Source organism: Hyposmocoma kahamanoa, unplaced genomic scaffold, assembly GCF_003589595.1.
Source record: "Hyposmocoma kahamanoa isolate Upper Pololo Valley unplaced genomic scaffold, ASM358959v1 100021, whole genome shotgun sequence".
Taxonomy (NCBI): Eukaryota; Metazoa; Arthropoda; class Insecta; order Lepidoptera; family Cosmopterigidae; genus Hyposmocoma; species Hyposmocoma kahamanoa.
The window spans coordinates 6071069-6098496 of NW_020653200.1; the positions used below are offsets into that span (position 1 = coordinate 6071069).

General features: G+C 35.5%; 1 protein-coding gene across 2 annotated transcripts in view; it reads left to right on the top strand.

Moving 5' to 3' along the window:
• Positions 1-3918: 3918 nt before the first annotated feature.
• Positions 3919-27428, top strand: part of LOC113226176 (FK506-binding protein 2) — a 53357-nt gene continuing 29847 nt past the window's right edge. Inside the window, exon 1 of one of the 2 annotated variants that reach the window (XM_026458714.1) lies at positions 3919-4203. In XM_026458714.1, coding sequence (XP_026314499.1) covers positions 4016-4203 — 188 coding nt within the window. In that variant the 5' untranslated portion in view covers positions 3919-4015. The remainder of the gene's footprint in view (positions 4204-27428) is intronic. The other variant, XM_026458721.1, reaches the window with a different exon arrangement.

A 27428-nucleotide genomic window follows, 5' to 3' on the forward strand; every position in this document is an offset into this window, starting at 1 on the left:
GCGTGCTTGCGTGCTTGCGTGCTTGCGTGCTTGCGTGCTTGCGTGCTTGCGTGCTTGCGTGCTTGCGTGCTTGCGTGCTTGCGTGCTTGCGTGCTTGCGTGCTTGCGTGCTTGCGTGCTTGCGTGCTTGCGTGCTTGCGTGCTTGCGTGCTTGCGTGCGTGCGTGCGAAACTATGCTCGTAGTAAGAAACCTGTCATAGGATGGAATACGCATGTGAGAGACGCGCATAAGGAAGCTGGGCATAATTTTTAGTTATGGGTGTTATACGAGAGGCCGCGGGGGGTCGTGTTTGGAATGAGATGTAGACGAGACGGAGGATTTTCAATAGCAAACAAAATCAATAGCTAGCCGGGCGTACTGGTGAGTGTAGGTGGTATAAGCGATCTAAAGGGAAAAGCGGAGGTGCTTGGGGACCACTTTACCGTGGTCACCATTAGGACCGTCACAGTCTATGTGTGGTGCGTGGTGTTGGTTGTAGTGGTCAGGAGGTCAATGTCCGTTTTTTGGCACAAGATGTCAATCAAATTAAAAAAATCTATGTCTACGGGGCAAGTCTCCTGGTCACGATGACCTTAGCATCGAGCACCTGAAATATGCAGGTTGCCATTTGCCCAGGGTGTTGGCAGTGTTTTACTCTACATATGTGGGACACTCATACCTACCTGCTCAGAGGAAGAGGACTGTGGTGATGCCGATAGTTAAGAGCAAGACCGGTGACGATAGTGACAAAAGTAATTATCGACCCATCTCATTGGCCATAGTAGTTGCAAAGGTACTTGACGCTGACAGTCACGGTTTGCTATTATAATGTGAAAAAAGTGAATGCATGGTCGTCTAAGCTCGGGGTGGGTGTCTAGATAAAATACTATCTGTTAAACTTTACGGGTGTACTCTTAATAGAGTGGACAAGTTTAAGTATCTTGGACATTTTGTAACCTCGGGCCTGGAGGATGATGCTGACATGGAGAGCGAGCGTAGGGCGTTGTCTGTTAGAGCTCATATGATAGCCCGCAGATTTGCTCGATGTTCGAGTGACGTCAATGTTTTGTACGTCCTTCTATACTACTAGTATAGAAGGGTCAGGCAGTAAGCCTTCTACAGTAGTAATAGTAGTCTGTGGGTGAAATATAATTTAAAATAATACAACGCGCTACGTGTCCAGCACAATAATGCATTTAGGGCGCTGTTGGTGCTGCCTCGCTTCTTCAACGCGTCGGGGATGTTTGCTGAAGCGCGCGTAGGTTGCTTCCATGCAATCATGCGCATGCGGTGCACATCTCGGGTGCGCAGGGTGCAGGTCAGCCGAAACAGTATCCTAAAGACATTTGCTGAACGCTTTGACTGTCAATACATGAACCATTGTAACATGGTACATCTATTGACTAAATCTAAAATAGTATAATTGTAATTTCATTTTGTTTTATTTATGTTATTATTTATTTTAATTTTAATTTTTATTCGTACTACTTTTTTTTTTTACTTTTTAGTTTAATTTTGTATTAAATCTTTGTAACGTATGATCCATGTTGGTTATTTAGTTATGGGTTCAATTATATTATCAATTAATAAAAGAAATTAGAATTACTCTTTGTAATATTGATTTTTCATGAATATTATGATGTTTTTCTACCATGATGATCATTTCTTTTTAGTGAAATTATTGAAAATACCGATATTCCAAGCCCTGCTCATAGCTACGACAAAAAACGCCGTTAAAACCAAAGAGAAAGATTTTTCAATCTTAGACTTTTTTCCATCCTCTAAGTTTGTAACAAAGGCACAGGGAATTTCGTGAGGTCTCTAGTGACTTCATCTATCGATAGGGCTGGCGCCCTAGATTGGCAAAACAGACACGGGTTCGAGTCCTGTCAGATCGAAGGAATGGTTCTTTTTGTTCGATTTTTGTTATTAACAATTAGATATCTACTCTTTACTCATTTGTTTGATACTGGCAAGTTATACATAGTCGTAAACTCTTCTGGCATCACAACAACGCCGCTTCGCACACTTCTGCCAGAACACTTGACAATTTCCATTAAAAAAAAATCTTTTCGTTTTGAGTGACCCTTGCTGGTTACTTACAAAAGAACATGGTTCACATCAGTGCATAATCACAAAACCAGAGGACATCATTGAAATCGTAAAACAATCATCATCAGCATCAATCCGTATTCGTACATAACCTCCATCTCACCTGATGGAAACTGACGGCATTTGTAACTTATCCGTCGGTTATGCTCAGCAGAGTTAAAGAAACTTGAACATAGTGTAAGATCAATACTACGTTGATGATCTCGGCGGTATGTAGGTTAAATTATGATTGCGTGTATATTAAAGCCTCTAATAGCACAGATATTATCTACTCCCTGGCAACTTCTTGTACCTTTTACTGTTGAAAACCAATAATAGGTACGTATAAATTACACAATGACATCAAAAAATAATTTAGTTATGGAGAAGGTCCAGGCCTAGAAGTGAAACGTATATGCATGTATATGGGTAAATACTTAATGTTCTAAAATTGATTCAGTACAGCGTAATGAAAACATAATGTTCCTAGTGTCCAGCCTCGTCGCGCCAGCTGCACACAAGCCCTTTAATATTGTTAGGTCTAAGCAAGATATCTATGTACTAGTAGATTGAAGTCTTCGGGTCTAATGTGTATTTATTAGTGTCAAGCAGTGGTTTATCCACAAGTAACTACTTATGATCCCCCTACGTAACCAATCATCTTCAATCCAAGATGGCAAATTAAGTGACGCGTTCGAAACTTCTTGTTTCAAGAGTACAAATAAAAATGGGAGATTAGGGGCAATTTACTTAATTTATGTGAACTAAGTAAAATTTTTAGAATTTTGTCAAATGTTATTTTAGAATTTTGTTAGAAAATATTTTGTGCGCTCTATTCATAGACAAAATTGTTTACTTTCAAGTTTATATAAACAATGTCCAAAGTACCAGCAAGTAAGATAATTTTAACGCTGTCTGTACAATCTGACAGATAGTTTCATACAGTATGGTTGATAGAGTTTTAATCTGACATTGCTCAAATCTCAAAGAGCCACCACTTACGCTGGGTCAATTAACTAAAAACTGATACTGGCGATGATCGCCATAGTTTTTATATTATTCATAAAAACTGACACTGACGCAAGCCTAGTGGCCGTCATTAAGGAAATATTATTAATAAGTAAAAAGGCGACATTGACGGCTATAATTTAAAAATATATTTAATAAATAATATAAGGTGGGAGGTACCGGCCTTGTTAACGGCGTCTGCCATAATTGTTATATTATTTTTATAAAACTGCGGCTTATAGTTGTTTTTACTTGACATTGGCGAAATCATAGATTATTTCGATGGGGCCATAACGTTTAAAAGAAGAAGAATAAGAAAATAATATAATAAAATAAGCGAAGTCCTGGCGAAACCTTAAAGCGGGTACCGCCTATGTGCAAAAAGTAGACATTTTATTATAACTTTCTTAAGTTAGTCTTGTAGCACTGACCTGATTGTGCCAGCACTTTAAAGATTTTGACTTAAAGAATCTTTGGTTGCACGTTGTAAGCTAAAGTTTAGGTTATAACTTTTGTGCTTGATAAATGTGATTATGACGGTGTATCGTTTGTGACTTGAGTGTAACAATTTTGAATTTTTATAGCCGACTTAGCAAGTTTTCGGTAAAAGTGGAACACAGCGGAATAGCGATCACGTCATCGCTCGCGTGTCGTGCGTGGCAGGCGCGAAGAGGCACCGCCGCGTCATTTCAACCTACCTTGCCGCTGCCGTGGCGCACTGATTACTATTGAGCTGTCTCGCTCCATCGTACTCGATTACGGCGGTAAAGAGTGAGACAAAGTGTACCGTTGAGTGTACAGTTGATGCAAATAGCAAACTTTATCCGAATCCAAAGTTGCCGGAACTCCGACGGAACCCACCCGCTCAGTTGATTCTTATCCGCAGCTTGGAGCGTACGTGTTCACTTTACCAGCTCATAACTTTTCGTAATTCGCTATGACATTACGCTGCGTGCTTGTGGTACTGGCTTTAGCCGGAGCCACGTTTGCAGGTGAAGAGGTCACCGAACTTAAAGTCGAGGTGATCAGCGTGCCAGAACTATGCTCTGTGAAGTCCAAACATGGGGACATGCTCACCATGCAATATACCGGCACTCTCGATAACGGCCACAAGTTTGACTCCAGGTATGTTAAGTAATTTATAATAGGTATGTACTAATTTGCAGAAATTACTCTCACTCTGTCCCGTAGCGGTAACTTTTGACACTTTGTGTACTGTGCTTGTTTGACTCCAGTTGCTAATGCAAATTCTACGAAAGAAAAATGTTTGGTTAGTTCTTAGTTATCTTTGATTTTTATTTTTAAGAAGGTACGTACCTATTCCATAAACCTGTGTAATACATAACTATGCGCAATATCATCACTACGATTCTAAATTGTAATAATTATCGTTTATAAATATGTACACTTCATAGTATATTGGGTCATGTTCGTACATACAATCATCGAAGGTTGGTGAAGTGCCTTCACAACTAGGTATAGTTGTAGTGCTAGTTTAGGTATTGTTCCTAGGTATAATTTTATGTATAACGAGTCCGTAGTTGCTGAACCATCACGAATAGGGATATGATTAAAAAATGTGATTGTTAAAATGTGTAATTACCTGTTTACATTGCACGCGCAATAAACACCAAATAAGAGAAAATGAAACAAGTTTTATGCTCGTTTAACAGCTAAGACTTATGTTCATAAAGTAGTTTCAGTAGCTACCCAACTCGCTACCTACCTATTGCGTCTCTAATTAATAGTCGATACCCTTGCAATAAAATATGTATACAATAAGTTGTCGCAATTTAATAGGTGTGTATATGTGTATGTATAACAAAATGAATGTATGTGTGTGTGTGTCTGTATAGAGGTATATCCTCAAGAGAAAGTTTCTGGACAGTTTTTACATAAACGCTCAATTTATATTTAATTTAAGAAACAGTTACGGATCGATTTGAAACTTTCTCTATTTTGTACACATTCGGAACTTTTATTTTTATTAAACTTTGTTATTCATTCCACGAATTACAGTTTGTCGATCCAGTATCGCCAGAGACCAGTGACCGTTTATCACATTTTACTGGTACTAAGCTACTGTTACGCAATTGTTTTTAACGACTACCTTATATGTATATAAAAGTCTATCGGTACTTACTTTGTTTATCTTTTGTGCTGGGTCGATATATGACCTCTAAAATAAACTACGATGCTGTATGACTCAAATGGGAAATTATCAGTATGTACAGATATCCAACTACCTTAACTGCGAAGATTTCTATTAATATAAAACTAACCTATTTTAGAGCATGCTTAGAGAACATTATTTCATTTCAAGAACGAAACTTATTAATAAAATACTTACATATAAATTTTAATACGAAATATTAAGTTTTAATATAAATTTTAGAATATTCTAATATATAATTTTAATGAGATATAATTTTAAAATTAACTGCCTCTGTGGCCGAACGGTTACCATGCCGGACTGCCACACAGAAGTCCCAGGTTCGATTCCCGGGCCGGGAGAATTATGTGTATGGCCTACATTTATTTCTCCTGTGAGTTTGGGTGTAATTTATGGTAGTCTATGTGTGTGTCCATGGCACTCACGACATAGGGTTTCCCTAGTGCGGGACTATGTTGAGCGTGTGTTATTATAATGAATTATTGTTATAAAATTTGATCCTAAAAAAACAGCACTTATAATAAATAATTGCTCACACAAGCAAGCTACTTGTAATTTGCTAATGATAGTAAAGTAACATTTCTTATAATTCTTGGTCAAATACTAAGTACTCGACAACCCGTTAAATTACTACGTTACATAGCTACATATGTTAAATAGCTGACAAATTTCGTGAAGATACGCTGAAATAGTCTGAACTCATAGAAGTAATAAGACGTTAACCAAATATATTCAATTCAATTCAAATAAATAAATTTATTGCTTTAAATATGGTAAGCAGTATTCTTGATGATAATGTGTACAAAAAGCTGTTTCACACATTTAGCCATTTCTGGCATGCAATATTTAAAGAATAAGACATGCAAATATATGTCAAAATTATAAAGTTATGTCCCTACTTTAATATCTACGTATTGTATACCATTATAATGACAACCGTTATTTAGAAAAAAAAATGTTGCAATTATAAGTTAAAATAGCAGCATTGCAGTAGGTTTTGGCAATCGACATGAATGACTATTTGTATACCAATTGAAATTGAAACTCTATTTTCTGACTGAATAAAAAGTTTTCGAAACTTTCTGAACGGTATGGTACGGAAGGTATCTACTAAAATTGGAATTGTTAGCCGCTCGAAAAGGATTCCATTTCGTGTGGGGATTTTTACGAAAGTACCGTTACGCATTTCGGTTGTAAAGATCCTCCTAAATAACATGCTCAATCATAAGTAAAGTTGTGCAATTTATATAAGTAAGTTGTTGCGCCTTGAGAAGCGGCGGCGGCGGCACGGTATTTTCTTACGGTAGGAGGTACAGCCAGTGTGGCAGAGGAAATTATACCTGAGTTACTCGCAGTACGGCGCTCTTCCACAGAAATGCTAAATTCAAGCAAAGACGTGTGATTAGCCAACAAAAGTTGGACTTGTTTCATTAACTCAACGGAACTTTCGTTATTACCGTTTATGAGTGTGTGAGAAAATTTTGCGTTTAATTATCTGGCTACATTCACAACTTCCCTTGCGCTTCTCTTAATTTTATTATAAGAATAAATAAAAAGTAATTTGGATCCTTAGATACTTGAACATTTCTTCAGTGACAATTTTTATTTGTCTGGATCAGGTAACATATATCTGCAAAGTAAAATTTGTAATCGGCTGAATGTTTCAATGCTTATCGGCTGTTTTCGATTTTCATGGGATCCCCTCATCAGATCCTGACTTCTTTTTGACAGTTACGGACTTCTTTGTACATTTTATATTTTCCTTTCTGGCTGTCATGGTGACGGTGTTTTATTGATTATATGTATTGTGTCAAATGAAAAATCGACTTTTATTTCGGAAAATAATTAGTAATTTGTGATAGCCGAAATGAACCCGGAACCGGAGCAGCAGGGACCACCTCAAGAGCATAATACCCTTTCAAACAAAAGAAGAATAGGTAGGAGTAAATAATAGTGTAGGAGTCGACTCGGATTTTGGTTTACAATTTCATCAACGCGGCAGCGTTACGATGACGACTAATCTGCTGCTGCGAGGTATAGGAGTTGTAGCAGATATGTTAATGGCTGAAGTACAAAATCATCACTCTTGTAAGAGTGATGATTTTAAGCTGAAGTACAAAATCCTATACCTCGCAGCAGCAGATTAGTTGTCATCGTAACGCTGCCGCTGATGCAAAATTGTAAACCAAAATCCGAGTCGACTCCTACACTATATCTAACTCGTATGAGCGTATTCGGTACGTTAGCACTAGGAAAAAACCCGATTTTATAGGGAAGGTAAATGTTTACAATAGTCATTAGCACACGCGTAATTAAAACAACGTTCAACATCTTCGGATGAAATCGTCATTTCTTCCTGTATTCTCTTAATTCTTTCACTGTCACTACGGAGAAAAGTCTTTGTATTTTTAAACAATCGCAGTTGCGTACTTTTCGCGTAATGTCGGAATCATGTACCGACGCGATTAGGGCGTGTAAATTATTTACATTTCGCCTTCTAGTGAGCATTATATGGTCTCCTCGTTTTGCTTTAATTTTTTTTTTATTTGTAGCATTGAAACGATTTAACTTTACACCGTAACCTTAACCTCATATTACAAGACTTTTGCGTCAAGCAATTGGCGAACAGTGTGTATGTAGGTAAAACATAAATAAAGTATTGTGCCATAATAATATCTTTGTAATAAAATTGTCTATAAACTATAATATAAAAACGAGATGGTCCCATGAGGGGTGGAGGGAATGATCTTGGAAATTACGTTGTGAACCTAATAGTGTAATAAATCGACTAATATGTAGTTTGACTAGCACACGCAGTCGGTCATTTGAATTATCAATACATTAGGGTTGTGAGCTAAAACATCATGTCATTACGTTTTATTTCTTTTTCTTTTGTAAAGTTTTTGATATATATTTGGGACCGGTTATACAGAAAGTTGGGCATGTTTTGCAACATAAAGACGGGATTCCGTAACCTGTACATATTGATGTTAATCAACACTTTCATTTTCATTGTTTGCCTTCTAATGTTATAAAAATCTAGATCTCGCGGCAACACAGTAATTTTATTCAATGCTATTGTCAGTCAGTGACTGTTTTGTTTAACGTCGTTTTCCTAGAGAGTAGACTCGTCTGATTTCATAAAACAATGGTGTGTGCTGAGCCCAGGTGAAAGTGTTTAGAAGGGACAAGGCGTAATACGCTACTTACAACTCTAGTAATGTTATTGAAACACGGAATATACTAAGATCATGTTTATGCGAATATACCATAACTTATTGTGATGTAATATTGGCTTTCTAAAGTTCTTAAATTCTTATAAAGCTGAAGCAAGTTTGGGTGAAGTTCGGGACTCGTATTAGCGACTACATTATACCCCGACGTTCGGCACCTGCGCACTCACAGTCTATCTACTATGTACGTAATTCAAGTTACTTTACATATAGGTTTCTGTTTTGTGCATCAATTTCAATTATCATGTATAAGTTTTAGGTTGCCGCACCTATGTAAATCTAGACACGCGGCAATGTGGTAGCCAAATTTTGAAAAAAAGTCCAACGCACTGACCGAGCCACACAGGAACTATTTCGCGTTAGTTTCGACGCTGTATGACTCAAAACCAAATATTCGGCGTACGTCCCAAAACATATCATGTCCCGAGTAGGCTTAAACTAGGAGCGTGTATGAAAAAGCATCGATTCATGCTGATGAGGCGAAAGATGTGTGTCAGAATATCGCATCTTTTAACACTCATCAAAAATTGGTGATCGAAACCTTGTGATCAAAACTTTACTACGTCTTTACTACGGGCAACGAATTACTTGAAAAACTTAAAGAAGTCAGAAGCAAACCGAGAAGGACCTCTTCACACGATTGAATTAGTTGGTTAATTTGGTTTTAAAGTTTTTGCCCAAAAGTGAATGCATTTTGGGCTCAAAAGGATGAGGGCATCAAAAATCAATTACTTCTAGCAGAATACAGATTTGGCATTAACTCTGGTTGAGTCTATTAAAAAAAGATTTTTATGATCGTGAAACATTTTCTCTACGTAACTTCTTTTGTTGGAATTTTCTATTTTTAGAATAAAATTTATTTGCAATTTCTTTAATATCCAATTCTGCACGACGTATAGGTAAATATAAATTTATTCTTATGAAATTAATTAGGCGTATCTCATAAAAAGTAACTATTCCCTTCTTTTGATGTTTTAGTAGTAGTCCTAATGTAAACAGTTGCCATTTCTCTTACAACTACCATCATGATCAACCATTAAACAGGTCCTTACTTGGAACTATGTGCGATAGTAGTTTTGATTGCTGTATTACAAGTTTGTCAAATTCAAAGAGCGATGTATGTTCTAGATAGGTAAGTTCATTGAATCGTTTATTTACAAACCGCTAACTGAGATGCCCGTTTTGCTTCTGTACCAAATGTAGTCAGGATATGTTTTCGGCATTTAACATCACTCTTACATGCCAAATTCGAGAATTTGTAAGTAAATGTCTTTAATGTTATATATATCGTATACAAGAAATAGTATTTTAATCCATAATATTCACTTCTGAAGAACAATGCTTCAGATGAGCAAAGATCTTATTGAAATCGTATCGATTTCAAAGCCGAAACTTCCGGTAGGTGCTCATTGAAGTGTTTTCAAAAATGTACTTGTTAGAATGTAGTTCCGATACACAAGTTTGCCTCATACATAAGAACCAGTTGTAGTGCATGTTTAGTTTATAAGTATCATACATGACAATAACTAAAATAATCAACTAACATCTACAAACCCGACAAAAACCGTTAAGGAAAATTTTGTCTTTGCAAACGGTTCCATTAACAATTTTGATTACTTTGTATTTGTGTTGCTTGACGATCGACCCGATAGAAATTTAATGAGAAATATCTCAATCATTGAAAGAAAATTAAGTTTTTGGTATCCGAAAACGGTCCGAATAATTAATTAAACACGAGCAGACTAGTCTCGCCAAAACGTGCCATCGAAACCTCGACGATAACGTCGCACTGAATTAGATTAGATTTTGGTGGCGATCGCTGTTATAATCGGTTTCAGATTTTGATAATAACATTTAAATTACCATTTTATAAATTCTGGACTTTTCAAATAATATTGGCAGTTTTAGTACAGTCTCCGTTTAATTCTTAGAGGATGGAAAAAAATGTTTAATTATAAGCTAGTTTACGCTGTGAGATTCTACCTTGTGGTGGTAACCGAAGTTTAACCCTTAATTAGTCGCGCCGAAAACATTACTCTGGACGTCGCATGGGGTGTGGTACTCCACAAATTACAATCGTGAAATATAATACGATGATAATATAATACGAATTACGCGCAAAATCAGATTTTTATTAATGACAGTATTCGATGATACTTGTTTTCTAAGTTATAAATTAAGAACAACCACATTTGTAAAAACTAATTTTCATCACAATTTTGGCAGACTACAATCAGGTGATCATTGCACACATGTTTTACGCATTTGGAACATTCTGTCTTTGCTTTTCGGTTCTTGATTCTAGGACATTCTATGGCATCGTTTATATGAAGGCGAACGGACTGCTCCAGATGCTGATTCAGGATCCTCCCTTTCAAGTCTCTTGTGTCATGTTTGTAGAGGTAGTACGCGAATGCCTTCGTTTTCATTTTGTTCTTATGCACAGTTAGGGCCACTTACAATGACTTCGTGATGTTATTCACCTTTAGAAGCACTATCATAGCTTCTTCTTGTTTGTCTTTCAATTGATGCGCCATCTCTCAATCAGTCAATGCACGTGGGATTTTATTTATTTATTACAGCTGACTTAAAAAAAAAAACAAAAATAACACCATATTAGAACATAATCTTTAAAATACTAATATATTCTTGTTATAAATGTCGCAGCATCGTATTTTTTGTCCACCTGTATAGTTTAAATGCGTAAAAATAAAAAAAATATATTTACTTACCTTACGGAATTTTGTCTACACAAACAGTCGCGTGGGGTGTTATGCACACCAAACACGTTCTCCAAGCACAACTATACCTACACAAACAAGCGCAGATTATGGATGAATTGTGAACTACAAGCGCATTTACGAAGCTAGCCTGAAGACTGGCGTAAGTTCAAATTTTAAGAACTTATGAGCCTAGAAACTGCACTGGCGAGTGAAGCACCACACCCCACGCGACCAATTAAAGGTTAAACTACTAGGGTTAGACAAACCACACATCAGGGCCGTGTACGGGACGCGGACGGGCCGTGCTCCGTCAGGGGCTCAAGAAAATATCGCTGCGTATATTTTGTATGAACTCGTTCACACATCCGGGCCCAGAGACGGGCCCGGAGTTCATACAAACTAGCACGGCCCGTCCACGTCCCGGACACGGCCCTTTTGAGTGAAGATAGTTCTTTAAAGTATTAAAAATTTCATGTGCTGTTGACCGGATATATGTATATCACCCATGTACACAGACACAACTAGCGCTATCACTTCTACTATACACTTATAGGCCTTAGTACATTATAACATGTCCGATAACGTGCTTAAACATACTACAACAAATGTCTATAGACGGCGACAGTTACTATCACTGAGAGCTACACCGTTGATATCTTTTGTTTTGCGGTAAGCAAATCGCAGGTATACTGTTTTACAAAATAAACCCTCATTTGTTACATCGTCTAAGCGCTTTAGGTGGTACGGAAATTTGTAACATAATTATATAGACGTTAAATGCACTGATTAATTGTTGATTTAAATGAAGCAGAGAACTTAAGTTAATATTCTTATTAAAAATCATTAAAATCAGGTTTTAACAAGTTGTGTACATAGTGTCAATGAGTTAAAGGGTTTTAGTTACTTGGAACGGGGTTTTAATAATGAATGGCGTTTCATTCTAAACAAAATTGCGTTTTAGCTATTGTTCGAAACGTTACGAGGATTTTTGAATGAATCGAAACTATGTACGTACCTATCGAAAAACGAAAAATAATATAACACATTCTACATATTATATCATTTGCGCGTGACTTACATTTTCGAAATTTTTTTTAAATTTTGATCAATATTATTTATTGGTCCCAATATTTTCACTGCGCAATTTCATTACAAGCCGTGTTGTGAAAAACGTTTAACTCAGTTTCACATTGCTAATTAAGGAAAGAAACCTTAGATTATCGAAAACGGCGTACAACAGGATATTTCGTTACCGTCTTAATTAATTAGGCTAGCTGTAATGAATCATTTCAACCTTTATTAAAATGTATGCGCTGCATTGTAGCTGTAGCCATTGGGGGTGAAACAAAGCAGTTCTCACAAGGCATACGATGTGCCATTCGTGACGTAAATGTATATTTATCTGATCATAATTCATTTGCGTTTTCTCAGCCCTCGTATTGTCTGATGTAAAATTATAAGGTATTTGGAGAACGTAATGCGCGAGAATTTTACGATATTTTAGAAGAAAAAAAAGATTAGTTTTTAAACATTTATTAATGTCCGTCCGCCCTTAGCACCCTTGTGTTTTCTTCATTTTAAATTTTATATACTAAATTTAAATTTTGTGCACATTGGTTCTTTTTAGCCAGGGATAACATTTCAAAGCAAAAAATGATACTGGTCTTTTAATGTTCGAACAAACCTACAATATTTTACGAAGACACGCTAACCTAGCCTAATGCGTCCAGGTTTTTTGATTAGTTGTTACCTATACCGGCCGTAAGTTTTATGTACCTTACTTTGACATACTATTAATTTATGGCCTGTAACAAACACCGTATGAAAAGATAAGTTCAGTAAATAGTTCATTATGTCGCTTGAAATGGGTAAAGCACAAAACTACCATAATCTCATATATAACTTTAAGTTTAGTATTTTTGAAAGAGTTAAATTATATAAAGGCTTAGTTAATAATAATATAATCAATACTAAATACCCATACATTAAGTTAAACATATTTGTATAAATATTTGGTGGTTTATATGTATAAACTAGATGCTCAACCTTCCTGACTATACAACTATTAGCTATTTTAAACATATTTGTATAAATATTTGGTGAGAAACGATTAGGATACCATGTGGTATGCTAATGGTTTATATGTATAAACTAGATGCTCGACCTTCCTGACTATACAGCCATTAACTATATTAAACATATTTGTATAAATATTTGGTGAGAAACCATCAGAATACTATGTGGTATTCCAATGGTTTATATGTATAAACTAGATGCTCAACCTTCCTGAATATACAACTATTAACTATAGAATACCTTGTGGTATCCTAATAGTTTATATGTATAAACTAGATGCTTGACCTTTCTGACTATACAACTATCTGAAAAGAAGTTATTTCTTCTCAACTCATTTTTTTTAACGCACACACACTCATAGCCCCGCCACTATGGAAACCCTGTGTCGCGGGTGCCATGGATACACACGGTGGTGGTGGCGATGGCTTAAAAAAAGTCAATAATAAATTGTCGGAATTATATGCATATAATTTTAAAATGAAACAATAGACCTATAAACACATAATAATTGTAATCCGGTATACAGCCCCTTAAAATTCGTAAACACATACTGTTTAACTTTAGGAAAATAACGTTTCGCCCTTTCACATCCATGGCACATGTTTTTTTAACAATCTCAGCAATATCTTTTGGTGGTGCCGTTTTTTATTTTTATATATATAATTTTTGTTATACCCAAATCGAATCGTTAACTTATTTTTTTAATCTGACAATTATTTTAAGTATTACTGAGCATTTTAATAAATAATTAATTATATAGCTTTTGTTAACACGTGTCACAGTAAAATTACTAATCAATTATATGGTAAGTAACATTCCAGTCTATAGTTGGCACTTACATTACTTTTGTTTTACCCGTATTTTACTTTACACTTCGCGCTTGTTGATAAGCAAAAGACATCCACGAAATAACATTGCGATCATGGTAATTTATATTAATCTATGGAAAAAAAAGTAATGGATGAAACAAAACTTTATTGTTTATTTTGACGCCTTAATTACAAGTGGCCGCTATTTTGCCTTTTACTGACGCATTCCTATAAAAATAATCTGGAGGAAAATGATCGGCAGAGTCTAAACACCAATCCGGCCGCGTCGGAGTAATAGCATTCCGTTCCTGTAGTTTCTAATACTATAACTAAATGTACAGTTTGAAGAAAACTCAGATGACTGATACATGATGTATTAAGTTATAAGGACATGTATTAAATAATAACTAGAATATATTATGTTAACAATAATTACAGACACAAGGGTCTTATCAAATTACATCTCATGCTGACGATGATGGGCCTTGTGGCAGTGCCCCTGAAATCTTTGTGATTTAAAGCTCCGAGTGGCACTGCAACTATTATGAACAGGCGTGACACTTACCAACAGGCTCACGACTTGCTCGTGAGCTCTCGACCTCACTTAGCATTATAAAAAAAGTTTATATAATATGCGTATATGTACGTTGTCTACTTCAATACATAAATAATTATCATATAAATACATATTTTTTTTGGAAAGATGTAATCTAAGTGTTTTGCAGAGCAATAGTTTTATCGTACCTTAAATATTATCATAATGCTTGTACTTCTCATATTTTTTTATTTAATATATTTTCACTTACGTTTCATGAGATTATTGAATTATTTGTGCATACGTTGCGTTTACCTATTCACCTGCCTGGATTGTTATCGCGGCTTAAAGAACAGCGCAGCGAAGCGATTATTTCCAGTAAAATACAACCGAGACTTCACACTAACAGAATCACTTTAATAACTTTCGATTCAGCTGACGTGTATTTTACTTATTGGAAAACATTGATTGAGTAACCTTGCGAATCGACTTCTTGCATAAATTGTATATTCGCAGTTGTATTTTTTCTAGCGGTGGCGTCATACAGAAACCTAAAACACAACGATTCGCACACACACTCACTCAACATTCGCACACACACTCACTCAACATACGCACACGCTCAACATAGCCCCGCACTAGGACAACCCTGGGTCGCGGGTGCCACGGACACACACATAGACAACCACAAATTACACCCAAACTCACGATAGAAATAAATGTAGGCTTTACAAATATTTCTCCCGGCCCGGGAATCGAACCTGGGACCTCTGCACGGCATGGTAACCGTTCGGCCACGAAAGCAGTTAAACGAATAGAGTGTTATAACTATTAGATATGTAGTGAACACATTACGTTACTTAGGTTGCAAAAACAAGTGGTAAAATATCAAATGTCGCAATTAAACGTATGGTAAACACTGACGTGTCGCGCTGTAAGTCGATACAGTGCACCTAGTTTTTTTAAATTAATTGTACCAACGTACAAATGAGGTGGTAATATTTATGTACACGTCGAATGTGTTGATTGGATAAAATAGTTCTAAAAACTTTTAATTGGCAAAGTAATATTTGCTTGCAATTGTAATAGCTGCCTTATTTGTTTACAATACTTACTTATCTATTTTAAGGAACTTAGTGTAACTAACTCTCTTAGAAAATACATATACAATTTATTTTTGTTCATATATCTCAACAACAACACAAGTAGCCTAGAAGTTGCTTCTTTTGATAGGTACATTGTAGGTCTTGGCAAAATTGCAATTTAATAATTATACCTACATGCCTAAACGTTCTTAAATACAAATTTCGAAGTGGGTACCTATTTATTTACCTTCAATTTACGCGTATTTACACTTTTTACCAGAGCCAAATATTTTATCAATAATGATAAGCAAATTGTATTTATATAATTTGGCCAAGGTTACGTTTTATCTTACCCATTGCGTGAGATAAAAAAATGAATTACGTGTAGGACAACTTTTATCGAACTAGGGGTCAATTTCTGATAAACTTTTAATTTATAAAGGACTTTTTAATGTCATATTTTTTCGGTGTTTTCGATACAGTTTCCACAATGATAAATACGACGTGTTAAAAATCTCCTTAATATTTTTTTAAGCATAGGAATAATATCCATTTAGCATTGAGATATTTATTAAAACTATTTCAGTGAAAGCGCATTACTTTAGTCAACTTAACAGCGCCATATAGATCACAGTTATTTGAGGCAATTTAAAAAAAGTTACTGATCCTGCAGAGGTTTTCTGGTATTCGTTATTAAAGAAACAGTGAAACAAAATAAATAAAATTAAACACTGCTATAATAATATATTATAAAATAAATAAATAAATTAGTTTAAAAATTAACAATTATTAATTAAAAGCTTTAACAATTCAAAACCTTCTGTTTAACCTGCCATGAAAATTGTCTTGCGAACAATACTTTTTGAATTCACTTTAATAGTTTTTTAAAAGAGTTCCGTTCGTCCCGTGGCATCTTCCAAAAAGCATACATAAGCTGGCGCTGCGACTGCGAATTGAATAGCTTGCATTCGATTGATATACAAAACTCTTGAACTCAGGTGTATGCTTTTTGTTAGATGGCGCTCGAGGCCCACCGCAGAAACTCTGACCAGCTGCTAATAAAGGTAAGGTAGTCCGCTTTTACACTGAACATGTAATAAGTCTGTTGCTTACGTTCGTTCTGTATACAGTACTAATACATACACATATAATAAGGTATTCCATCTTGTCCTATAAGATTATAACGTAATGTTTTTTATTAGTCTTACTAGTATAAAAAAGTATGCAATGTAATTAATATACGTATCTGCCTACTAATCTACCTACACATTAATTAGCCTAATGTGGGTGAAAAATGGCAAGCCAGAAATTTGTGGGGGTCTCAAGTGCAAGTTAATAAAATTACCAAATAGAACCTTTAGAGTCCCTTGTGGTTAACATAAGGACTACTGGAGAAGGGGTTTCGGAACCCTCTCCTTGGCACAGGGAAGATGTATGCATATCCATGCAAATAAAAAATAAAATTACTTTTGGAGGTACATTACGACTATTTCACAGAAATATATTACGTATAAAGCTTATTACTAAGGAAACAAAAAATAGGGATTAGCTTGAGGACTCGTTTGGCGCTGCTTTGAAATAATGACATTAATAAACTATTGCTTACTTTTTTCTTTCGTAACAAATAAGCTAAATTAATAAAACATAAGTATTACTATTCTGTACATATAGACGTCATAGCGCCCATTTATTCCTATTTATAATCTCGTAAATTCCCACAGAATTTGTGTAGTATTACTAGCTTGCATTTTAATTTATATTGACAAACAGTTGAGAGGACTCGGGTATCTGTTCATTCAGCGGGCCCTTGAATGGGACATTCCGGGACCCGGACGGTGTTTAGGCTGCATAGAAACAGATTGGGTACCATTTCCACGCTCCGCACAATATGAGGTAAATCTACGAGTCACGACGTTGCATTGGGGGATTTCCTACAGGACTGAGTACAGTGATTATTTGGGAGTAACAATATTTCGTGATCCAAATTTACATTTACTGAAAACACCGGTTACTTTAATACAGTTTATTCATTTCTCCCTCATTTCTGCTCCCACTAAACAAAATCATGGAACAATTACCTGAACGTATCCGCAAGTGTATATATCAAGAGCGCAAAGATCTGAGCGCCACTCGCCAGTCACCCTGAGACAAGTTGACGAGTCCTAAGTGTCTGTAATGTCACCAGCACCCTTAACCTTCAAATAGATTCTAATTCTAACCATTGACCTACCAACAAATCTTAACGGCTTCAACATACCCTGCAGTCTAATTGGCGGTCGTCAAACACAAACGACTCGTAATAGTTTCTTTTTATTTTATTATTTTGAAACAAGCTTTAACAAATCACTCATCAAACGTCAACGCTGTTACATATTATATTGAATGTTAATTTCTTTATTTCCGTAATCGAGGTTTTCATTATTTTTCTTTTATTTGAGAACTTGTTTAGCTCTTCTCTTGTTACTGGTGTGTGGCAGGATGGCTTCTGGTACTATTCGTTATTTAATTATATCGTGTTGTATTTCATAGACAAAACTTCGTTTTATTATTGCACTTGAGTCCTAAAATTAGACATTGTGTTCACCGAATATGCTTAGTTATGCTCCGTCCGTATCCGACATTACAAGTTTTCCCATAGTATTTTGTACAAGGCACTTGGTGTTTTCCGGGAGTAGTCTTTTTGCGATTGCACACATCCAAATTGTGTATAGCTTGCCATTGCTAGGCTGTTAGGGATGTTACTTACGGGTTATTTTGTTCCCAGTCCATATATTAATTCAAGGTGGTAGGTATATTAACTATCTTTCACCCGAGAAATATATACAAATTCAAATTTTACAAAACAGCATGTGATAACCATGCGAGTACCTTCATATTTTTTTATTATCCTAGTAGTCGTATGAAACTTACGTACATAAATATTGATATCAAGATACGAATGTAGACATGTTAAGTCACCAAAAGCTATAACTTCGTTTTTTGGCATTAAACAGAAGGAAATTTTGGGGCTTTTGTCAAGCGCCATTTTATAACCAAAGCAATTTAATAAATGCCATAAAACGAAATTCTCAAACATACTCACAAAATTTCTGTAATTACTAGCAGATGTCCGCAACTTCGTCTGAGTAGAATGAGTACTTTGAGTAACCTACTCATCTCCTATTTTACCTTGAGGGATCAAAAACACTGAAACATTGTTTATTTCTATGTTAAAATTCCAATTTTCAGATCCCTTGCTTGAGATATGATTAGTTCTCCATATAAACTTCCATTTCTTATTTCACCTCCTTTTAGATTTATTTTTGTGACAAAGAGTAGCCTATGTCCTTCTCCTAGGTCCCATCTATCTCTATACCAAAATTTATCAAGCCTATGTCCTTCTCCTAGGTCCCATCTATCTCTATACCAAAATTTATCAAATTTGATTCAGCGGTTTAGGCCTGAAAAGGTAAGAGACAGAATTACTTTCGCATTTATAATATTAGTCTAGATTGTTTCTTTTACTTCTTTACTTTCATTTGACCTTTGATGAACTCCATACTATTCACTAATGATCAAGTGAATACTTCCTATCTTTACATACTTAATCTATTCAACAAAACCTTGCACTACAAAACAAAACTTAAATAAACAGACGTTACAAACATAAAATGGATTTTTTTATAAAATAATAACATAATATCGTCGTATCATTTATAAATGGCATTTGTCATCAATTCTCATGTTTTTCTATAATGTTTATCACTGCTTCTTTGTTTCCTTTTTTTTAATCCTTCTTGACGCCTTGCGCAGCGTAGGAGCCAGAGGTAGGTTGTTAAAAAAACTGTTCTAATCATTATTTCCCCATATTTAGTACCGCTGTACAATAAGTGCATCGATATGTACCTAGAGCACCACACTAGCCAATAAAATAAGATTGTCGGCTGCGGGATGCGAAGGCCCAGGTGATACATAGCGGCCGAACTTTATAGCTCGGGCGAGGTTTGCCGCCCTTTAATATTTAATATTGAAAAAAACATACAAGCGATCCATCGCAGTGCCGAATCGAAACTTGTTTATTGCGGCACTCGTGCGCCGAGCAAGCGATGTATACCAACGACTGCCGAGAATATGAGATTGGTTTCCGAACCCGCTTATAGCGATTGGATATTTTAAAGACCTATATAAACATGCTGAAAAGGATGCTACTCTGTAAAAATGGTTCGCGCAATTTTTGTGCCACAAATAGTTGACAAAACAGTAAACCTTTAGATTAGATTAATAATATCAATACTGGTAAAAAAGTTGGATGTACAGATTTTAACCAACAAAACTAAACGTTTTACCCTCTATTTATTAGATTAGATTAATAATATCAATACTGGTAAAAAAATTGGATGTACAGATTTTAACCAACAAAACTAAACGTTTTACCCTCTATTTATTAGATTAGATTAATAATATCAATACTGGTAAAAAAAATTGGATGTACTGATTTTAACCAACAAAACTAAACGTTTTACCCTATATCTATATAAAATTCATTATACCTATAGAGTCTGCTCTATGTATAACATGCTTCTGCGCCCTTCCAGGAACACTCTTTCACACCAATCGGAATGGTAACCGATCAGAAATCTGAAATTGCATCTGCTCGAAATAACGTTTGCTCTAATTTTCATAATACTGAAAACCGATTTCTAACGAAACCTTTATTATTTCAGCATATTTTGGATGCTTATCGCAAAGACAAGGTTAGGTTTGTTTTATAATATTCCGAAAAACACGGGATTATGAAAATTCGAGCAAATGTTATTTTGGACTTTTTCTTCGAATAGGTAACCAATCGAAATTAGTTCAACAAATTTAATATTTATGTAGGTACATACTTAGTTTTGAAAGTGTTCTGAAGTACCTAAAGTTATTGCGTGCTAAAAACTTTCTTCGTTAATAAACGTGGATCAAGATATTCAAAGTCAGTAACATAAATACGACAATATTGAAGTTTTTATATAATATCTCTTTTAGAGTACAACAATCCGGTTGAATTTGAAATGTTCGTTAAGGTGTATCCACTGTTTGGAATGGTTGCCAGATCATGTAGAAGATAAAAGTAATATCGTAACCCTTTAATGTAGAATGTGTCTATTTCAGTTCCGTATTTATTATACCTGAGACACCAGTAACCTACTGGCGTACCGGCAAAGATGCGGGAGACCCTCCCCTTTGAATTATTAACATACGCCAAGAAGTTGAATGGACAGAATTAAAACTTACCAACCTCTTTCATATTTCGCCCAATTGCCTTTTATACTCACTGCAGACCATTGTCGATCTCTCATTACGCGTACTGGGTCATTGTTTAACCTTTCCAGCTGCCATATGATCTTAGACTTTATTGAGTGAACTATACCAACCCTCCTCGCCGTCTTAATTGGAATGTCTTTTGACTGTGAAATGAAATCGTGCTGTACCCTAATCCGAATGAAAGTTTAATCGTTTAGTGAGTTTTACTTTGCCCATAATATTAAAAATTGAATGTCGTGTGAAAGTAAATTGTATTTCAAAGCAAATTTTAAACAACCGTTGCCTTTACGCAATCATAATATGATGCATTTTCCACCACTTTGCAAACTATTACTCGTCCCAAAGGAGCCGTAAATTGAAAATCTGCATATCTATGAGCCCACAGCTTGGTCTATGAATGCGTAACGCGTAATATTTTACGTTTCGATATCTTAAATGCAACGATATTACGTGCCTAACATTATTCACCGCGGTACCAGTATAAATCTAGTAAGTACATACTGGTAATGGCTTTAAAAATTCGAAAATTTTGCTTTTAACAGAAACTGGTTGGGATAAAAGTACGTCTAACGTAAATTAAAGGCCTAATAAGCAAAAAACATAGTTCCATTCGATCTGTGCTTGAACGTGGTCGGCAGTGAATTGTCAGTGGACACATGTGCCCAACTCCTCCCCTTCTGAATAATATACGAACCTTGTTTGAGGCTGCGATCTCCGCCTTATTTATAACGGACGATTGGCTACAGAATTTGGAGTCCTTGGGTGCTCTATTCCCTGTGCGTTCACATAAAAAAGTGTATGTAAGGTCTAAAGCATCGGTTATTGAACTCGCCTTTAACAGTGACATAGCTTTGCACCATGATGTTTTTCACTTGAGTCGCGTTTACGTTATACGCTAGCTGCGTAAATAATTAAGAGCACTTTTCCACGCCACGGCGTTGGTGAACGTCGGCGGCGAGACCGCAACAGTGCTCTCAACAAACATGATCGTGACTGGAGACGAGAAGAAAAAACATTACGAGCCTTTCCTTTTCTGTTCACCTAGGTTGAACCTATGTGATTCTGGTGGCTACCAGTACAGAGCCACTGCTCTTATACTGTAACATCAATGCCGAAGTGTCGGCGATTAACTTTCTGTTTTTACACAAACAAGGAAGTAACCTAGCGTAACTCTTGTTAATAAGTACCTTCACAACTCGGCAGATCCGCATTCTCCAAACCAGTAAATATCTCAGACGCACATAAGGTGGGGTCGACATTTTTTCAGTCTTACGCATTTCCCTACTAAGTTAACATAAGCCTCTCTTGACAAATGTTTAAGATGAACGGTTATTTTGCACACTGTTTGTGTTGTGTATGTTTTTTACAAAAAATATTTTCTTTTATACCTTAGGTTTGAAGAAAAAAAAGATATATTGCGTTAGCGTACCGACGTAAGCTGTTACAAAATGACTACCAGTTTCTCATACCTTACCTGGATTTTTATGATGTTTCCTACTTTATGGATTAGAATAGTAATAACACGCTTTCTAAAGACTAAAGTCACTACGCAGGCTTACCTATGCTAATTAAAATATACTCAAGAAATTGCGAAATGGAACTTGAAACGTATAACGCGGCTGTATCGTGTTACATTTTATTTGTGTTTTCAAGAGCAGTAAACATAGTAAGTTACAAGCGGTATCCTGTGCATATTCAGGCAAAAATGCTGGCTGAAAAGCTGTGTAGCGGGCGGTGTATAAATTTTAACCTAGTTAAAAGTCGGACCACAAGCTGGTAAAAGCCAGACTTAGCTTGATAATACTGGCCGACAACGGGTGACTACAAATAATTTCAAGGATATGCAACGGAGGTGTGAAAATGCTTCAGGGCGGAGTAAAATATATGATCTTCATCGTAGATGCGTGCACCGTGATCGTGCAAGCCCGACACGTCTTAACGTTTTACATCAAAATTTTATTATATCAATAGTTTAGCAAATCCTTTGGTCGATTAAAGAAACCATGTTTCTTTGCAAATGTGTATTTAATTGCCAATTAAATTTAGCCTCCTTTTGCTTTGAAATGGGATCAAATGCTTTTTTGCCACTATTCGATGCACCTACACTCATTCAATAACGTGGCATATTGACAAATTTTGAATTTGTGTAAGTTATAAAATTTATACTAATATTTTCGGAGATTGCTTGCTTGCTTGCTTGATTATAATTTCACTTCATAATATACATGATTTTTAGTCCACATGACTGTGAAAAATTAATGAAAAATTTCTGTTGGAAAAGGGAAGAGATAATGAAGTAATAAAATCTCAAGTGTTAATGCAACTGGGAAGCAGTAAATTACGAGTATATAACGTGGAAGTAACTTTGTCGCTGTTACCTTACATCTTGAATTCTACCTCTTAATTTATAGTTGTAGTGAAACGGTTGTCCGTCATGACTTTAAATGCTCCGTAGTTCTGAAAGTTTGCACGAAATTCCAAACGTCTACTACTGCTTTAAAAGAAAGAATGTTAACAACCCAGAAAAAAATCATAGTAAAATACTGTAACTATGAAAAAACAAAAGCTTCTTAAGAATAAAGTGAGCCAAACAACAAATATTAAAAAAAAAGAAATTACTAATAAATGAAAGCTATTATAATGTAAAAAATGTTTTAGAAGATGAAATTCTTGGTACCTGAGTTTTGTTAACTAGTTGTAAACATACTTGTAAATTTAGTTTTAGTTACAATAGCAAAAGTACAAATTATAAAAACATTAAATTATATAAAACTGTTGATAGATATTTAATTAATTACATTAAGTAAAAATAACAATTATGACTAGTCCTGTCTTCTACTATTTGATGACAGCAAATAATTTTACAGCAGCTATTCAGGGTCCATAATTTAATGTACATTTATGTTATGGTATGCAAATAAATGAGAATAAAGAATAAAAAATAAAATATTTAAGTAATAGGTGCTTAGATATTCCAATATAAAAAAATATATTTCACTAAAATGGTTTTTTCACGTTTTACATTTCACGTTTTAATCTAGTTTCAACCGGAGAATAGTGGGTCTCTCAAGTTCTAGTTGATTGATCGCGTACCCTTCCGTCCAATAAATAGTAAATAAAGAGAGCAATTTGTCGGACTCACTTAGTTAGGATGAAATGATATATTAATACGGAGGGAGATGCATCGGTTCAGGTTATGGCTTCCAGCGTACGTGACGACCCGACCGACTCACACAGTCTCCACAGGAATAGTCTGAGGAGGTATGAAATAAAGAGTAATATGAAAATACCATTGATATTTTGTATTATCAAGTACTTAGTTTTATACTCCATTTGACGATGCGTTTATTTGTTGTTTGTACGTTATCCTCGTATACATACTCTCTCTCTCCTTATTTAAGAGCTCTAATCATGTCTATTTAGCGCTACAACCTTAATTTCCTGATGCGACACAATATTCATACATATATGTATATATTATTATTGCGTTTGAATCGCTAACGTTATATGCTCAAAAGCTTGTCGTTGTCACTAGCAAGTTGTGCTAAGCTATTTCGTGGTCCAAAGCTATTACGAAAATGACATCTTTTAAGATAAATGTCTCCTTTTGCGCTGTCGATACAAAAGCGATATTGAAAATGAAAATTTAAACCATCGTCTACAACCGCCTTTGTCGTTCAGTCTTTGTGGCTGTAATTCTGTTAGTGATCGACGAATTGCATCCTTGTCAATGTATGTACTCATGCCGCTAGCCAAGGACGAAACTAGTTCTTTGAGCGATTTTATTTATATTTAAATAAAAATTAAAAAGATTTTGGTAATTTTTTTTTTGTGTGAATATTATTTTGTAAATGTATTAATACAGTAAGCACTATACATTGTTTACAATTTGGTATCTTATTTTCTAAAACAATAGTCAATCTTATCGCGTTCCAGCCTTTTTCGTCGTGTCGTCCACAAACAACTTCTGTTGTCTGCAGACAAATAACTTTGGCGTTTGTGAGTGGCGATGGCGCTCGCCTTCGCCGGATGACAAAATTGTTAAAATTGTGGAAAACTCTAGGAGAATTGATTTCAATTTTCTAAAGACGTGTTCATTTCACGCTTATTTTCCATCGCCTGGAGTTATTAGATGGACTTGCTTGTCTAAAACGAGCACATTGTTGTCGTTCTTTTATTTCTATTTTATAAACTGTAATAATCTATAGTTTCTTATAGAATCCCACTGCAATATGGCGTGATGATACCAGACTCAAAGCATGATATGAAATAAATCTTATTAGTAACTAAAACTGAAAAAAACATAGTTTCTATGTTATAAATTGTACCCTTTATGTTATACTATACTTAGTTAAATTTTATGATTAGGAAATGAAACTATTTTTTCGGATTTAAATCGCGTATATTTGTTTTTCGAACATACCAACGTTCGGGGCCCTTTACAGCTCCCATGGGCACGGTTGACTCCGGAAAATTAGTTTCATTTCCTATGTGTAATAATCGCGAAAACCTAAGAACTCGATAAATTTTATGAATTAGGTTGTAGAAACAATTGACCGTCATGCAAGGACGCTGTGCCATGTTTGTATAAAAAATAAGTACCAACACTATGACATTACAATTTCACTTCATCTACCAAAGTTTCCTATAAAAATAGTAACCCAATTCCGCAATGTCTCATAACGTGGCAAAAACAAGGTGTGCTGGTGGCTATAAATATTAAATTTGCCGTATCTGCGAGTTTGTCGGCTGCACATCTGGTTCCGACACTAACCGTGGGGTTAAAAATTCAGCGGCGCGTTATCTTCGCGCCAGCCCTTGTCGTCTAACCGATCGCGGCTTTTTTAATTTTATATTGTCTTTTTCTTTTATGCCCTGCCGTATGTTTTTAAGAATAACAAGATATTCTACATCGATTATATGTGACGTATGCTGTTTAGCCAGATTCGTTTTAAAATTTGGATATTTTTTGCTCTACCCAAATATTTTAGCAGTTGTTAAGTAGTTCACGTAAGTTATGTGTAGAATATTGAAGCAAAAACATTAACGTACTCAAGGGTTCGTCGTACAGCCACTCGATATGAAAAAGTTTTCCATTTATATTTGTCAATAGGTAGAATTTAAAAAAATATTTGCTATCTCTACAACGCTTTTCCCCGTAGCAAGCATACGACACATACAAAGCGCACTCACTTATAAAAAGCGGCATAGGGTGCGGAACGCCGGCGGCAGCAGCATCACGAGATTTGTTTATTAATTATGATGTGCTGATGCGTATTTTAGATATACTTACGTGTGATTTCACTCGCACAGCAAATCATTGGTTCACTCCTAGTTATCAAAGATTAAAAATTATGGTGTTATAATGTTTTTATTTGTCATTTTGACACTGTAAGTGGGTGACACTGAAAGTTTTTGTAACGAGATATGAAGATATAAAATGGATATAAATATGATTTTATTGCTTTTTGAAGTATTCTCCGCGACAATTAATAAACTTTTTTATGCGATATAACCATTGTGTGACATCCAATGTCCTCCCTTCTTTAGTCATCTCTTCCACGGCTGTTCGGAGTTCGGCCAGTACCTACTGCTTCTTCTGCGTTTATATACTGGGTTCCTGTTTATTCTTATTTTAGGCAATAAATGGTGATTTTTGTTTTATTTTACAACGCTGTAGTAGTTTGTTTTTGTGTTCGATCTTTATTTTTAATATTTATAACAAGCAATCATCTTTTTCTCAGCACTCCGTCCCTTTTTCTCTTTTGCTAATAGTAATTTAGATTCAGCATAGTACAATAACGTAACAATCCTACGCTGCTCTGTGCGAAGTGTAGGCATTTACGTGCCGAAAGGCGGGAATCGTCCTCCTTGCTATTCATCATAATCATATCAACTGGAAGACGACTACACTCCACTACTGCACATAGGCATCCCCCAGAGAATACCAGACTAGCCGCTCGGACGAGACGTGCTTTTTTATAGAGCAATAAATCCAGCTTTCATCCCCTGTCCCAATGTCAAAAACAATTTGATTTAACACTATCGAATTTTGCAAGCATTCTGAGACTCCACTCCGCGGCAGCTTTTTGACTTTTATTCAAATTGTTAGGAAACCATGGCGCAAAGCTTTCTCACCTATTTATTGCTTGTATAAAATTGCTTTTACTTGACTCAAGCCAATACCTAATCTTCTTTTTTTGTCTGGCCTTATTCCCATTTATTCGGGGTCGGCCCTTCTATTCACTCTTCTCCAAGACGGTCTGTCCTGTGTTGTCTATGGTCTTAACTGTTGCTTTCGCTCATCTTTATTAATAAGGGATATCCATGTTAATATTTTTATTTCCGAGTTGTGTATTCTATTTTATTGTTGATTTTTTAATACATTCAGCGCCGTACATTATAGCTGTTTGTACCGCTGCTTTGTATA